The sequence below is a fragment of the Meriones unguiculatus genome, chromosome 2 (genome assembly GCF_030254825.1).
Source record: "Meriones unguiculatus strain TT.TT164.6M chromosome 2, Bangor_MerUng_6.1, whole genome shotgun sequence".
In the NCBI taxonomy this organism is placed as follows: Eukaryota; Metazoa; Chordata; class Mammalia; order Rodentia; family Muridae; genus Meriones; species Meriones unguiculatus.
The window spans coordinates 103422919-103440551 of NC_083350.1; the positions used below are offsets into that span (position 1 = coordinate 103422919).

Genomic DNA, 17633 nt, shown 5'->3' on the forward strand with positions numbered 1-17633 from the left:
CTCAACTTTAAACATGTCTAACTAAAACTGGAATTAAACCAGGGGATCCTGGCTGTGATTTTTCCCCCATTACGTAAAATAATACTCCACACTGCCTAGCTGAAGTTAGTACTATCTTAGAAGGTTTTAAAGATATGTATAGACTATCTTTGATAAGAGATCATAATTGACTTATTTTGTCCTTTTCTGTTTAGTTGCATGCAGATGCTTCATTTCTCCTCACCACTCCGTTAAGCTCCTTTGGTTTCTATTGCTGAAAACAACTTGAAGAGGAAAAGGCTTATTTGGCTTACATGTTACAGTTCAGGGGAAGCTAAGGTCAGAACAGAAGCTGAGATGTGGAGGAACACACTGTTTACTGGGTTGCTTCCCATCGCTTGCTTTCTCATACAGATAACCCAGGACTACTTGCCTGGAGTGGTACTTAACTCCCCTCCCCACAGTGAGCTGGGCCTTCCACACCAGTCCTTACTCAAGAAAATGCCCCACACACTTGCCTATGGACAATTTGGCAGAAGCATTTTCTCAGTTGAGGTTGTCTTCTCAGATAACTCATTTGTGTCAAGTTGACAAGAAACTAGCCAGCATGTCCCCTTTTCACTTCTCTAATTTTAGAGACTATACTGTTACCAAGCAACCAAGGCAGCTTTAGGTAATTTGAGCAGGAACAGCATCTATTAGTTATTAGGTATCTCAATCTTCAGGAGACTCAAAGAGCTAGCTAGTGACAGTGTTAGAATTGGACAGTGGTGATTTCACTGAGTTGATGTATACATTATGCTCTGCATTGTATGCACCCTGGATTGCTGGTGTTCAGTTACAGGATGTTGCTGTTAGAACTTCTCCACTATTTGTTGTCTTGGTAGCTACAGTTATTCTTTCTAGAATGGATTCTTCTGGTTCCTTAACTTCTGGCACAGTTTTGAGACAGGGTCTTAAAGAACATGTTGCCTTTAATTCGCTGTGTAGATGAGGATAACTTTTGCTTCTGACACCCAAGTGTTTGATATCACAGGAGGGTGCCTTCATGTCAAAAAGTGAGGAATTGGCATTTCAATTTCTATTGTGGGGGCAATAGGATCCATAAAGGTGTGTGGGTGGCTGTTCTAGGGTTGTGTGCTGATTGCCAAACAAAGATACTTACTTGTGAAATGGCCTGAGGAACAATGAATGGAACGATGGATATCCACAAGCCTCGTTTTGCCATTACTGATGCCATGAAGTCTTTTAATGTGGCTATCATTTTTAAGATTTTTTTTCCTTAAAAAAAAAAAAAAAGGCAGCATAAGTGTTTTTTATTACCTCATGAACCAAATTAGAACTAGAAAGAATGGAGTGGTGGTTTACCTTCTTCGCATCTAGTTTCGGAGCTGGATATATTCAAAGGACAGTTTTATCATGAAGAATATTGTGTTCATGAATGAGTAAGGAATGTAACTTTAATTGTGCTGTTAATATTTGAAGTCTTTCAAAAAAAAAGATGGAGGTTTAAAGTACTTATTTGTCACAGACCTTAAAATATCTTTAGAGATCAACAAGATGAGTCCTAATCTGGCCATGCTTGTTACAGCTTCTCTTAAGACCAAATCCTGAAATGTATCTTTGTGTGTGTGTGTGTGTGTGTGTGTGTGTGTGTGTATGCAAAAAAATCTGGGAGTAGTGGAATATTTCTAGAATTTCAGTATTTGGGAGATGACAGCAGGAGAATCAGGAGTTCAAAGTCATTCTAAGGTATATGGAGAGTTTTAGGCTTGTCTGAGCTACATAAACCCTGTCTTTTTTTTTTTGTAAGATTTATTTATTAATTATACAATGCTCTATCTATATGTATACCTGCATGCCAGAAGAGATGCCAGTATAGATGGTTGTGAGCCACCATGTAGTTTCTGGGAATTGAACTCAGAACCTCTGGGAGAGAAGCCTTAACCTCTAAGCCATCTCTCCAGCCCATAAACCCTGCCTTAGCAAACAAAAGTCTCCTCCCCAAAACAAAAAAGCCCAAACCATCCATTTGCTCACCCACCAAGCAAGTATTTGCCTTTCCTTTCCTTGCCTTGCCTTTGCCTTCACCTTTGCCTTTCCTTTTTCTTTTTTCCTTTCCTTTTTCCTTCCCTTCGCTTTCCTTCCTTTCCTTCCACTTCTGCTTCCCCTTCTTCCCATTTTTGTTGTTTGTTTCAGAGACAGAAGATTTCTCTGTGTAGCCCTCGTTGACCTTGAATTCACAGAGATCCACCTACCTCTGTCTAGGATTAAAGGCATGCACCACCACTGCCCAGTGGTGTTTTTCAACCCTGTGGCTCCATATTAGAATCACTTGGGGACAGTATGTAACCCTCCTATCCCCATTCCGGAGGTCTGTTGAGGCTTAGGCATTAGTATCTTTTTTTTTTTTAATAATTTATTTTATTTTATGTGTGAAGGTATCAGATTCCTTGGAATTGGTGGTACAGACAGTTGTGAGTTGCCATGTGGGTGCTGGGAATTGAATCCGGGTCCATTTGGAAGAGCAGACAGTGCTCTTAACCACTGAGCCATCTCTCCAGCCCCAGGCATTAGTATCTTAAAAAACAAACCTGTTAAGTTTAATGTACATTTGCAGTTGAAAAGCAACACTTTTAATGTGGGGAAAATAAGTGAGACTTATGAGCTCAGGATAGTCTATATGTCTTCAACACACTTCTCCATCCTATTCACAACAGCAGCCACATTGCCCACAAGAAGGGAGAGAGGAGTCCTTCCTAAGCCCTGGTTTTCATAGAAAAGTCCTATAGACAGTGGCAAGCCAGGGCCATCCCATCTAAAGACCTGTAATTTTCCTTAGTTCTTTTATTATATTTGGTATATTGAGTATGTATGGTACACCTGTGAGGTCAGAAGGATGTGTTCCAGTTGCTTTTCCACCTTAATATTCTGGTAGGATGTTTCACAGGGCGTGGAGCTGACTCTGGTTGGCTCTCCTAGCTGGTCTGCAAGCCCAGACACCCCCAAATCTGTCTGAGCTCCTCTAGCAATGAGGGTACAATCTGTTTCCACATCCAGATTGGATGGGAAGACAATCTGGATGGGGCTGGGGCGACAGGCTCAAGTGGTCATGCTTGTGCTTGACCCTCAGCCTCCAATTGAGCAGAAAACCAACCTACCCTTCCTCAGAGGAGGGAGGGAAAGGAAATGGGAAGAAGTGTGTTCTACCTTCTACAAATCCAGAGCTCAGAATGATAGTTCATACCTGTAACCTAAATACTGAAATGTGGGATTGCTATGAATCTAGTGTTGAGTTCCAGGCAAGAGTGAGACACCCTGTCTCAAGATAGTTAGCTGGGCACTCAAGGAAACATTAGCAGAAGCAGGTGGATCTCCAAGGGCTAGCCTGGTTTACATAGTGAGTTCAATAGGTCATCCAAAGATACAGAGTGAGACCCTGCCTCAAAATACCAAAAACTTTATACTTCCAACATTACACACAAAGCAAACAATTAATAAGCATTCATTAGTAAATTTATAAAGTCTTAAGTTAATGGTATATCAAAGAAGGGCAAAATGGTTTGCTGTTTTGAAATTGTAATACTCTAGGTCAGTATGATAATAGATCAGATTTTCAATCAGATTATTTTCTCTATTTTCATTTGCATTAATGAAACCATACCTTTTCAGTTCTTAGTAAAAAGGAGGAAAAGTAACATTGTTGTTTAAATTTACTTCTTTCATGAACTGGTGATTTTAAAGGTATGGAAATAGTCCTTTTAGGGCTGGAGAGATGGCTCAGAGGTTAAGAGCACTGGACCTCTTCTAGAGGTCCTAAGATCAATTCCTAGCAACCACATGGTGGCTCACAACCATCTATAATGGGATCTGGTGCCCTCTTCTGGCATGCAGGTGTACGTGGAGGGAGAACAGTATATACATAATAAAAATAAATCTTAAAAAAAAAGAAAAGAAAGAAAATAGACCTTTCTTAACTCCTGTGCTCTTTACCTCCCTTAGTAGACCTTTCTTAACTCCTGTGCTCTTTACCTCCCTTAGCAGAATAGTTGGGCTTTTATTGTTCATAGTCAGTTAGTTGTCTTTCTGTACCATTAAGAAACCAGGTGTGGAATAGAGGCCACGTTGGCTCTGATGTTTCCTAGTTTGGTTCTATTCTATTAGTATTATTAAATGAGTATGAGGATTGAGTGAATTGAGTAATTTATCATGGATCATTGTATTCATTTTTAATTTTTTAAAGCAATCTCATTTATATAATTTTATTTTGTTTACATTGGTGTTTTGCCTGTACATATGTTTTCTGAGTGTGTCAGATCCCCTGGAACTGGAGTTACAGACAGTTTTTAGCTGCCATATGGGTGCTGGAAATTGAACCCCGGTCCTGGAAGAACAGCCAGTGCTCTTATATTAACTCATGAGCCATCTCTCCAGCCCCATGTTGTATTCAGTCTTATTCTGGGAATACTGTATGTATCCCTATCTTATGGAGCTTTCGGATGTGTGTAAACTATAATGGTTGATGTGTTTAGGTTTGCTAATTTGGGCCAGAAGAATTGGGAGATGGTAGACAAGGAAATTAAGAAATTAAGCCTAATGTACAAGGACATTTTGTTAGGACATTTTTTCTTGTCTGTGATTGGATTAGCCTTAAATGCTAGTTACCTTTTCTTCCTTCCTCTCCACCCACTTTGGCTGGCTTCAGTTTTAAAACAATTCTCTTTGCCTGAGCTTCCTCAAATGCTGGGGTTACAGGCATAAGTCACCATGTCTGCCTTTACATGTGTCTTAAGGTAGATGGTAGTAGTTGACACATGCATTTATTTTACACTTGCTGACATTTATTAGCTGTAGTTCTTGTCATCAGCTAGTTTAAGATTAGCAACTGAGCCAAAAACCATTGTTGCCAGTTTGAGTGATGGTAAAGAACAGGAAAGTGGAAATACAGGAGAGGGTTTCCCTCTGTTTTAGACCTCGAAAACAACCTGATCATGCATAGTGAGTCTTTCTTTCGGGACTTCTGTTTCCCTGGTCTCCATTTCATTTCCTTGAACATCACAGAAGTATTGATTTAGTTTTACAGATTTCTAACCCATGTGCTTTCTTACCTATTGCTTAAGAACCCAAAAATTGTGTAGGTTCTTTAAGCCTCCGCCCCAGGCAGGCCCTCCAGCTCACTTGGTAGTTGAGGGTGACCTTGATTCCTGTTCTCATCTGGTTCTCTATCTCTGCCAGCTGGTGTATATGGTGCTAGTGATGGAACTCAGGGCTTTCTGCATGGCCTGTTGAGCACTCTGCCAACTGAGCCAGATCTTCATCCTTGAAATAAAGCTTTCTGACAAGCCTTTCTGAAATAAAGCTTTTCTGACAAGTAGATGAAAACCCCAGATTTAGTCCTTGGTGACAAGTCCTGGAGAACAGCTTCTTGCCTGACCCCTCCTTTGAGTATATCACCCACAAGACCCAGAGCCCTGAGGGAAGGAGTGTGCTCTGAGAGCCATTTTCTTCTTTGGACTTTTGGGTAAGCATTTTTCAAAAGGTACCTGTGGGGCCAGTGGCGAGGCAAAGAAGGTAGTAGCATACAGGGAATTGAGGCTTAGCTGAGTTTGCCTGATTGAGCATTAACTATTTTAAACTCTTAAAAAGGTGCATTTGAAATCCAGCTCAGAGTGGATTCCTTTTAAGCACATTTATATTAGTGCTAACCTTAGTTTAGAGAAGTGACCATATGGTACAAATCGACAAGAAAAAAGAAAGAAGCTTTTAGAGCGAAATAAATGATCTTTTTAAAGATATTTCATATTTTTGTTGCATTTGTTGATATCTTATGTCCACCAGAGGGTGATGTTCACTGGAAGAATTAAAATAGTTTCTTGGTGATTAGTCAATAATTCATTGTGCAGTTGTCTTGCTTTTTTCTTTTTTTAAACAGTCATCATTTTCAAATACTATATTTTGACTGCAGCAAACAGCAGCTCTGACCTGAAGGAACCAGTAGAGACCCTTCCTGACCTGTACCTGCTAGTCACTCCACATCTTCCTATATTAGATTATTTTTGAGGGGAAAATAATGCTAGTTTTAAAATTTTTATAAAGTTGCTTTACAAAAATTTACCCATTTATATGCAGTTAATTTATTCTTAATGGCCTGTCAATAGTAAAATTAGGTGGTAGCATTTTGTGGCTATGGAACAATTGAAATATGACTAATTTGAATTGTTATATTTGTGTAGTGTGTAAATTACAACCCAGATTTGTGAAGGCTCAGTATAAAGAGCATCTAAACTATTCCGTTAGTCATTTTATACTGATAACTTGTTGAGATAACATTTTGAATATATTGGATTAAGTGAAAAATAGTAAAAATTAATTTATCTTTTCTAGCATAAATTACTAGTCTAAGATCAGAGAGCAAGAGAGAGTGCTGTTGGAAGGAAAGGGTCAACAACTTCCACAGATTGTCCTTCTGACTTCCAATGGTTCCCTAAACAAAAAAAAAACAAACATTTTAAAATACTGTTTTTTTTTTTTGCCAGTTGTCATGCACAATTTTAATCTCAACACTTGGGAGGCAAGAAGCAGGTGGATTTTTTTTGAGTTTCAGGCCAGCTTAGTCTACATAAGAAAGACCCTGTCTCAAAATGAAACAAGATGGAAAATACTATTTTAAAAATAGTTTGTGTGTGTGTGGGGGGTTTATTTGTTTTGGTGGTGTTTTGTTTTTTGTTTGTTTGTTTTTTGAGGGTGTATTTGAGACAGGGCTTCTCTTTGTAGCCCTGGCTGTCCTGAAACTCGAGTGTAGACGAGGCTGGCCTTGAACTTAGATCTGTCTGCCTGCCTCTGCCCCCTGAGTGCTGGGAAGGTGTGCCATGACTACCGGCTCATATGTATATTTTAAATAAATGTTGCAGATTCTCTACTTAGATAATTTGAAGTCTGACAGGCAGATTTTTTTTTCTTTCCCAATTTTATCTATATAGATTAAAAGTTTCTGTTTTAGCTGGGTGGTAGTGGTATATGCATTTAATCCTAGCACCCTGGAGCCAGAGGCAGGTGGATTTCTGCAAATTCAAGGCTAACCTGGTCTACACTGGAGTTCCAGGACAGCCACAACTACATAGTGAAACCTTGACTCAAAACAAAGTTTTGGGTTTTTTTTGGGGGGGGGAGCGGGGAGTGGCTTTTTAAATTATTTTTCTTTTTTTTAATAGAACAGAGTGTCACTATGTAGCCGTGGCTGGGCTGGAACTCAAAAAGACTCGCTTGCCTCTGTTCTGTCTCTTCAGTGCTGGAATTAAAGGCATGTGTACCACACTACAGAAAATTAATATAAGCAATTTACACACCTTTTAAAAATTGCTGGAATATTGGACTGGAGAGATGGCCTAGAGGTAAAGAGCACTGGTTGCTCTTCCAAAGGTCCTGAGATCAATTCCCAGCAACCATATGGTGGTTCTTTTAAAAAATATTTCTGGAATCAAGAACTTTCACTCTCAACCCTGTATGTCAACTCCACCCTATATGTAGCACAGCCTTTACCTTTTATTATCTTTTTTTTTTCTTTTTTAAAGGTTTTATTTTTATTATTTACTGTCTATACACATTTGTGTCCATGCCTCTGGGTACCCATAAAGTCCAGAAGAGGGAGTTGGATCCCTGAAAATAGAGTTGTGAGCCACTTGGTGTCGGGTGCTGGCACTCACATTCTACAAGATCATCAAGCAGACAGCACTCCAGCCCCGAGGAAAACATGGCTTCTCTTTGGTATTTACAAGTTACAGGCATCACTGTTGTTACACTTTGGTGCTATCACTACACAAAATGAGGGCTATTTGAACATACATTGTCAGTCTGATAGCTGGGGACTGGTAGTTCATGACTGCTAAGTGACTGATGGGCCAGTAGTTGTATTTTTCTTGGATAAGCTAGATAATTCATATCTAGTAGGATAATTCATATCTAGTAGTACAACAATGTGAGATTTTATCATGCTGTAGCTAGATGAAAAGATCGTGGGGATGGGGTTGTCAGGTTTCTTGCTGAAGGGATGGAAAAGTGAGCAGCTTAGGACCCATAAAGCCAGTAGTGGTGGCACATGCCTTTGATCCTAGCACTCTGGTGACAGAAGTGGTCAATCTCTGAGTTTGAGGCCAGCCTCCTCATAATGAGTTCCAGGTTGTCCTGAGTTACATGTTGAGACCCCATCTAAAAAAACAAAACAAAAATAATCCCCAACAACAGACAAACAAAAACCTTACAATTCATTTACTGATGAAAATTTCCATTTACTATTTTAGAAATTAGTACTTGTTTTAAGTGAGTATGAAAGAGGGCTAGGAGGATAGAGAACACCTTTGTGGAAGTCAGAGAGCTTCAGTGATAGAACTCAGGTTGTCCGGGTTGTGTGGTAAGCTTTACCTGCTGTACCATCCTGCTGGCCCATCAAATAATACTTTTTATTGAGGTTGACCAAGGATAATTACAGCTGTGAGAAGACAGATTGTGTGCAAGGCAAAAGTACCATAACTGCATGAGTTAAAAAGAATGAGCTTACTCAGAAAGTTAAACAAGTGAAGCAGTAGGAATTACATTTTTAAATATCACTTAAAGAAACCACACTAAACTTTACTATAAAACCTAAAGGTACTTCACAATTAACCATATGATTGACAGTAGCAAGAGAGATTATTTCCTTCTGGTGTTGCCCTTTTTACCTCTGGGTAAGGATTTCAAGCACTGGTGTCAGAGGCTATTTTTTTTTCTTTTTTCCCACCTGAAAATTTGTGCTGAGTTTGGGAAATAAACAGTGTTTCCTAGATAATTATGTATCTGTTTATTGTGCCAAATTCATAGCCATCTGAGAAGGATGTTTTGTACATCTAAAAGAAACTTAACTACAGTATATGTTCCAGGGAAGTCTTATGATCAATCAGGTCTTGTTGCTTGCTACTTTATAGGTACATTTTGTTTTTGAGATAGGGTCTTGCTGTGTACCTGGCATGGAACTCAGTATGTAGCCCAGGCCAGCTTTGATGCAAAGCTGCCCTCTTGCCTTAGCTACCCAAGTGCCAGGACCACAGGCATACATCTCTCTCTCTCTCTTTCTCTCTCTCTCTCTCTCACACACACACACACTACTGTATTCTTGGGAAGGTAAACTGATGGCAAAGAGCGTGAATGTGGCATTTGACTATGCAGAGGGATTTCGAGCTATTTTAGGCTCTGATCTTGGAGGTACTTTTGGTAGCTTTGTTAGAGCTTTAAATAGCTACTACTATGTATAATCAGGGAGTGGTGGTGACTTAGATTCTTGGGCTCCGTCCCTCCTTTTCCAGCCTCCCTTTTTGTGGAAACTTAGGATAAAACAAAGTTGAGGACAGGCCAAAATTGAAGAAAATTTGCCATCTAGTTATTTTTCATTTCTCTGCTCCTCTGCTGATTTTTAACATTTCTCTCTTTTCCCTTTAAAAGAAAGGGTAGGCTCTTTTTGGCTTTTTCTTAGTTAAATGTTCTCTAGGGGAAAGGACAGTGTAGTCTCTGAAGTGGAAATCTAGTAGGTTGAGGAACTGTAAGGAGGTTAAATGGGCTTGAACAAAGGTGGGGGTGGAGGATAGCTGAAGGTGAATTGGAAAGGTAGGCAGAATACAGGAGTCCATTGCAAGGCTCTGACTTTTAAATAGACTCCAAGAAGTACCAGGTAGCAAGGTCAAGATTGGAAGTTGGGGAAAATTCTAGGAGGTTGTTTAGTTTGCCTCCTTGGTGGAGTTTTGACCCACGTGGTCTTTGCTGGAGATCCAGCACAGGACTGTACACATAGTCTTGCTCCTGAGCTTTAGTCAGTATTTACTGAGCTATATGTCTTTTTTTTTATTTTAATATTGTTTTTTTTTTTTTTTTTTTTTTTTTTTACAATTTATTCATTATGGATTCCCGTTGAAGCCCCTTCCTCAACTCCTCCCAGGCCCACTGTTGTGCCCAAGTATCTTGGACCCCAAAGACCACTAAGGAGCCGATTCTGATACGAACACAGTAGGGTCTTTTTATTACAAGCTCGAGCTCGGGCCCCCACTGTCACCAGTGCAGCGGTTCCTGAGTGTAGAGCCCCAAACTCAGGGGGAGGAGGGTTTTTATTGGGTTACAGTGGGGTTTGGGAAATTACAGTTTAGCAGTTACACAATTGGGTGACATTCAGCAAGGGCAAGCTTGTTACAAAGTGAGTGTGGCTAACTTTGAGCAAGCTAGCTAAGACCTCAGGAATGTTAGGTATTTCCATGCCTTGAAAGTTCTACTACCAGGTCTGTGGGCTGCCAAACACAGATGCACCAGTCCTGAGATAAGATACCTTCCCATTCTTGAGGTTACCTCCAGGCTATTCCTTGGGTATGGAATGTTATTGTCTTCTTCCTGGAATTGGTGACCTAGGGCCTAGTTCCTGGGATCAGTGACTTGGGTTGGGGGGGTCAGGCCTGGTTTGATCACTACTCTCCCTCCCTCTTCCCCCCTGTTTATCCCCTTCCCCTAGTCTACTGAAAGGGAGAGTTCTCCTCCTTTGCCTTCTGCCCATAGCTTGTCAAGTCTCATCAGGATTGCCTGGATCCTCTTCCTCTATGTTGAGACAAGTCAGCATCGCCAGGGACAAGTGATCAAAGAGCAGGCAACCAAGTTCATGACAGAGGCAGCCCCTGCTCTCCTTATTCGGGTATCCACGTGGAGACTGAGCTGGCAACCAGTTACATCTGAGCAGGGGGTCTAGGTCCTCTCTATGCATAGTCCTTGGTTGTGCATCAGTCTGCAGGACCCCCTGGGCTCAGATTTTTTAGCTTTGTTGGTTTCCTTGTCGGGCTCCTGTCTCCTTCATGTACTTCTATCCCCACCCCCTTCTTCCACCTGCACTCTGCCCACAATTTGGCTGTGAGTCTCAGCATCTGCTTCCATCCCCTGTTGGGAGGAGTCTTTCAGAGGACCCTCTATAGTAGGCTCCCATCCTGTTCCCTGTCTTCTACTACTTCTGGTGTCTATCCTGTTAGCCATTCTGAATGAGATTTAAGCATCCTCCCTAGGGTTCTCCTTGGAGTTTAGCTTCTTTAGGTCTGTAGATTTTGTATGTCTATCCTATATTACATGGCTAATATCCGCTTATAAATGAGTGTATACCATGCCTGTCTTTCTGTTCAGTAATTATTTCTAACAGTTAAAATCAGGTTAGATATATAACCTACAGGATTAACTAACATGGGGAAAATTGGGGGGCTGGAGAATGTTACAAAATTAAGTTTGGATTAAGTTAAATTGGGTTGCTGTGTTAGTCCATTTTCTTTTATTGTACTAAAATGTTGAAGCTGGGTACTTAGAAAGTTTTAGAGGTAGAAAGTGCAAGATCAGGCAGGTCAATTCGTTTGTTTCTGGTAAGGACCTTTTTTTGCTGTATCACGACATGGCAGAAAACAGAAGATGCCAAGCGAGGAGTGTCTTCACTTTTTAACAACCTGCCAGTAAAGCCAGCTTTGTTGTACCAGGCCTTGTTCCCTCCTCTTATTAAGGAGAAATAAAATTTATATGATTTTAGGACAGGTCAAAAAAAGGAAAGAACTGATTCGAGAGAGATGTTTGTGTTTTCTTCTTGGGGAGGAGAGGAGAGGAGAGGTCTATGTTCAAGCGGAAGGGTGGCCTTGGTACAGTGCTCTGGTAGTTCCGAGAAACTTGTGAGAAGGCCAGCAGTACATGGGTGCAAAGGCAGGTATGTGTGCAGGTGCCATTGTGGAGACTTAAAAGATATTTGCCTTCTCATGAAATAGGCAGAGCACCAGTCAAAAGCATCTTGGACCCCAAAGACCACTAAGGAGCCGATTCTGATACGAACGCAGTAGGGTCTTTTTATTACAAGCTCGAGCTCGGGCCCCCACTGTCATCAGTGCAGCGGTTCCTGAGTGTAGAGCCCCAAACTCAGGGGGAGGAGGGTTTTTATTGGGTTACAGTGGGGTTTGGGAAATTACAGCTTAGCAGTTACACAATTGGGTGACATTCAGCAAGGGCAAGCTTGGAGAAGATGGATATTTGGGGGTTTCAAGAGAGTCCTGGTAAATGGAATTTGGTTTGATTATTGGAGAGCATATTAAAGGCCCTTCAGAGATTGTCAAGCTTATCAGCATGGGCCAGTGTATCCTGCCTTTCATCCTCCATCTCTTATATCTCTTGCCCGGTGTGTTCTTGTCCCCTAGAGATGTTCTTGCTTGTCTTTACTCCAAAGACAGGTTCTTAGCTGTATAGCCCTGGCTGACCTTCAATCTGGAGATCTGCTTCCCTCTGCTTAAGGGCTGGGATCCAAGGGTGTGCTGCTGCTACCACATCCAGTTTCCTAGACTTGTTCTTATCACCAGTACTTCTGTTACAGTTAGCTCTCTGTATCCATGCTGATGGACACAGATGCAGATGGAAAGTCCTATGGAAGAATAATGTGTTTTTATTGAATATGTAAAGAATTTAGTCATTGTTGCCTAATTTGTGTATTGCTACTTACTTATATAACATTCATACTGTATTAAAGCACTGCAAGTCATCTAGAGATGGTATAAAATATACGGAAAGATTTTTGTAGTTTAAATACAAATACTGTACGATTTTATGTAAGAGACTTGAGCATCCAGAGATTTTAATGTCCTTGAGGATACTAAGTGTTTTAGAAGGGAAGATTGTTTTTTAGTAGAGTTTAGAACAAGTTGCTTTACCCATTGCAGCAATCCAGCTGTCATTGTTTTTCTTTTATGTGAGTATAAAGTCAATTTTATAATCTAATCTAGAATGTGATAATATTTTGCAGTTACATTGAGGTGGTTTTGATTATACAAAGTCTTTTTGGAGGGGAGGAACAGGGATGGACAGGATTTGTCTACATTACCCTGGCTGTAGAACAGGCTGGACATAAACCCACAGAGATCCACCTGCCTTGCCGATTAAAGGTATACACCACCACGCCCAGTTCTTGTTAGCATTTATTGCTTTACTGTGTATGTGTGTGTACCATATTATGACATGTGGGGAAGTGAGAGAAACATTCTTTTCTTTGAATTTTACATTTTATGTATCACCGTGAGATTCTGTTATGATTCCAAAAGATGAACTTAATGTCTAGTAAAATGACATTTTTTTCACAAGTGTGTTTGTTTTTCTGTTGTAGGAAACCCAGCGTTTGCTGGCAGAACCAGTTCCTGGCATTAAAGCAGAACCAGATGAAAGCAACGCCCGTTATTTTCATGTGGTCATTGCTGGGCCCCAGGATTCCCCCTTTGAGGGAGGGACTTTTAAACTTGAACTATTCCTTCCAGAAGAATACCCAATGGCAGCACCTAAAGTACGTTTCATGACCAAAATTTATCATCCTAATGTAGACAAGTTGGGAAGAATATGTTTAGATATTTTGAAAGGTAAGTGTTGTTTGTCACCCTGTGCTATTAACATACCCTTTCTGTATTGCACATTCCATGTTTAGAATGTAAACATTGTAATCTCACCTTCCCTAAGACCACCAGAATGTGTGGGAGGGAAGTACAACAGTTGTGGGCCTGTTTTTCATGCTGTGTCATATCATACTGGGCCTGTTACCTTCATAGATAAGTGGTCCCCAGCACTGCAGATCCGCACAGTTCTGCTATCAATCCAGGCTTTGTTAAGTGCTCCTAATCCAGATGATCCATTAGCAAATGATGTAGCCGAGCAGTGGAAGACCAATGAAGCCCAAGCCATAGAAACAGGTACTTTATATTTATTCTCTTTTACCTGCTTCTGCTTTTCAAAATAGGTCTGTTACCATTTAATATATATATATTTTTTATAAATTCAGAGTAATCTCTAAAAGGAGATCTTGCAGTGTGTGTTTAACTACATGGATTTAACAATAATGAGTACTATATGAGCAGTATGTGAATACTAGAAAACTTATAGCCATTTGGAGCTGCTTTTATAGTATGTAGCCGTTTATAGAAAGCATGGAATCAATAAACTTCTATAATCACAACAAAATTAGGGAGGAACAGTGTCATTCAGATGAAAAGTATAATTTTTTTTCTACCTGTTGAATTTTATGAAAGGTTTAAAGCTAGTCTGGTCTATAAAGAGAGGCCCTTAAAAACAAATAAAACCCTTTTCTAATTCATTGTACTGTTTTGGTAATAAGTTATTCAGAAAACTGACCTGATCCAGTTTACAGGAGATGGTATAGATTTAGGAGAATATATATTCACATATATATGTATATGATATATGTATAATGAATATATATATTCATAATAGAATAATATTGTGACTGCTGTCAAGTGTGTATATATATATATCTGTATATATATATGTAGATGGGTGGGTGGATGACAGGATGACATGACATTTCCACAAATTTTGTTTGTTTGCTCTTTATGGTGTGTGGAAAGAAATGTAATGAACTCAGTAAACTAACAATTGCTCATTTGTTTCTGTCTACAGCGAGAGCATGGACTAGGCTATATGCCATGAATAATATTTAATTCGCTCAGATCATCAAGTGTACATCCCTTTCCTGTTCTGCCAAGACTTCTTCCTTTTTTTGTTTGCATTTAATGGACACAGTCTTAGAACCATTACAGAATAAAAGCCCAGGCATCTTCATCTTTGGTGATTACATGCACATTAGCAACTCTATGTCCTGTCCTGATTCACTGTTGTAAAGCATGAGCAGAGGCTAGAAGTGTCATCTGGGTTGTTGTGAGATACTGAAGAGCAGTGACTCTGCTTTTGACTCATTTCCCCATCATGGTTTAAGTACAAAGCACTGTGAATGAAGGTAGTTGTCAGGGTTAGCTGCCAGAGGTATGGGTGTTTTTATTTTATTTTTTAGGGGGAAAGTAGTTTTAATTTTATGGCCTCCTTTCCCCTTCCCCGTCTTAAGGGATCTAATTGCAGTGGTTAAATGCAGCTAACCAGTTTTTAGAATATACTCTCTAGCCAAGTCTAACTTTAGACACTGTAGATGGACAAGCTTGATTGTCTGAACCAAAATGGGAACATTAAATAAACATCACAGCCCTCACTAATAATATTGTGACTTTGCTGTCAAGTGTAGATTTTCCACCCCTCAGCCCCCCTTACACCCCTACCCCCCCAAAAAAAAGAAGAAAAAAAGCTTGTGACCATTTTGTATGGCTTGTCTGGAAACTTCTGTAAATCTTATGTTTTAGTAAAATATTTTTTGTTATTCTACTTTGCCTTTGTACAGTTTATTTTACTGTGTTTATTTCGTTATTCCGATGTGACAATCCTATTTAAAATTAAAGTGGATGGAGCATTCTGTTTTGGTCTTCTCCATATGACAAATTGGCAAGAGGAGAGTAATACCAGTTTGTTTCATTGATGCAGATTTGTGTGAGGATTTTACTGAGTGAGTATTTATAAACTGGCCCTGAGCATGCATGAAGCATCAGTATCTGACTTTTTTTTTTAATCTCCTAAAAATTTGAAATAAATATTACTTGATTTAATTAGGTGATCCTTGGTGTCTTGCCATGATTGAAAGTTGGCCATAGCCAGCAGTCACAGCAAAGAGGATAAGTGCATGTCATGTAGGACTTCCACATGTCTATATTTGAGCTTAAGATGTAGCTTATGACTTTTTTTCTTTTTTCTTGTCTGAAAACTCAATGTATGACAATTGGTATGTGCTATTGGAAAACCTCAGTTATTTGATGTTTTTCAAGGCAGTTTTGAGTGTTCCTTGCAAACCTAATGAGCAGCTCCCAAGCAACCAGCATCGACATCATTGGCTCGTCGGCTCCTGTGCATTTCTCTTATCCCTCTAGGATTTGCTATAAGACTTTTTTTTGGGGGGTGGGGTGGGGCGGGTTATTTTATGTAACCTTGGCTGCCCTGGAACTCACTACAGAGACCAGGCTGGCCTCCAACTCAGAGATCCAGCTGCCTCTGCTAGGATTAAAGGCCACCATGCCCAGCTACTCCTTTTAATTTGCTATTAGCAGTTGTTTTCTTCCCGTGTAAAACCATTCTTTCTCACCCTTTTCCACATTGAATTTCTGATTCTTATTATTTTTAAGTCATAAACATGTAAATGCTAACCTTATGGGTAGGGATTTTTGTCTCCTACAATATAAGGTAATGGATATTGTAGCCCATCTACATTTTCCTCACGTCATAATTTCTGGAGTTTCTTCAGAATGTGCTGTATTTTATTGTGTTCTTATGTAAGATGAAGAATTATCTATTAAAATTACATTTTCAACATACAAGAGCTTTTGGTGACTGGTAACTGGATCCTTCCAAAATAATACATTTTATTAACAAATGTTAAGTTTAGAAGAAAATTGCTAATAACCCTACCTGATACTGAGAAATTTTAAACTCCTAACAGCAGTTGTTACAATTCTTAGCCTGCGGACATCTTTGGCTAGTTCTTTGGAAAGTTTGGAAAGTTCTCTCATTTGAAAAGGCAAACTGCACAGGACTTGAAGTCATTAACCATTGGTCAGCAATCCTTCCTGAGAGCCAATACTGCTCTTGGTTATAGCTCGTGACTTAACCACACAGTATCCGAGTGTACACTGAGGTTTTAGTTTTCCGGTTTACATTATGGTTTCCTAGTTTTGTGGCATCACATTAGAAAATTTGATTTTTCCCCATTGTTTTCATTAGACTTGCCCTCTCAACCAGTTGGAAGAAACATGAACCATTACATATGCCTAGACAGGAAACAACAGGTCAAGGTGGAGGTTGAACCCTGGCAACTACATCTGGCCTGTTTTCCTTGGCCTACACCAAATGGTCAGTTAAAAGCAGTTTAAATTACATGGCAGTGTTTCAGAAATCGGCATAGCCACACAAAAAGTTTGTTATATTTGAAAGATACGAAGATGTGTTAGTTGACCCACCGTAGGGCAGGCACCTGCTGACAGGAGCTGAGTAGCAGCCACCCCAAGGATGAAACGTTACGTTACTTTCTTTTTCTGTTTAAAATTGATTGGAGTCATTTCCAGCCCACCTGTTCCTGTATGTGGTCCTGTTTTCTTATAAACCTTTGACTTTGTAGCCCAGCTAAAGGAAGATAGGCACTTGACAAAAGTATTTTAACATTTGCCTGCTGCTGCTTGGGTATGTAGATGTGAATGAACACCTTGGGCCCTTCCCTTGAAGGGTCAGTTATGGCCTTGGGCACAACACAACAGTTGCGGCTCTTGTCCTGGCAAAAGGAAGTGCTTTGAAAGGCTCATCTGAACTCAAGCCAGACAAAACCCTCCAAACCTTCAGAAAATGCATGCAGAGCTCAGGGAGAGAGGAGATTCAACTTTTCCCCAATAGACATCTTGAAACCCGTTCTGAAGCCCTAGGATGTGTTAATTTGGTTTTTGTTTTGTCTATGTTGTTATGATTCACTTCCACTGTGAGACTAGTTTTTCTTGGTTCTCTCAGGTCTTAGGCCAGACCAGGAATGTGTATAAGATAAATATGTTCAATGCAAATCAGTATATTAAAACCACGTGGACACTGGTTTACATTTCTCCACAGGACAGTAGGTTGGCTTTGCTTATTTATCGGATGGTTTAGGAATGTTCTCTTGGCTTCTCTTAACTACACCTGTTTTTATTACTGCAGTAGTGAAGTTTTAAGACTACAATATAGGA

General features: G+C 39.9%; 1 protein-coding gene across 1 annotated transcript in view; it reads left to right on the forward strand.

Annotated features, from left to right (window-relative positions):
- Window positions 1-16244, forward strand: part of Ube2n (ubiquitin conjugating enzyme E2 N) — a 35266-nt gene extending 19022 nt beyond the window's left edge. Inside the window, exons 2-4 of the mRNA XM_021654766.2 lie at window positions 13154-13400; window positions 13587-13727; window positions 14452-16244. Of these exons, the coding sequence (XP_021510441.1) occupies window positions 13154-13400; window positions 13587-13727; window positions 14452-14492 (429 nt within the window). The 3' untranslated portion in view covers window positions 14493-16244. The remainder of the gene's footprint in view (window positions 1-13153; window positions 13401-13586; window positions 13728-14451) is intronic.
- Window positions 16245-17633: the final 1389 nt, after the last annotated feature.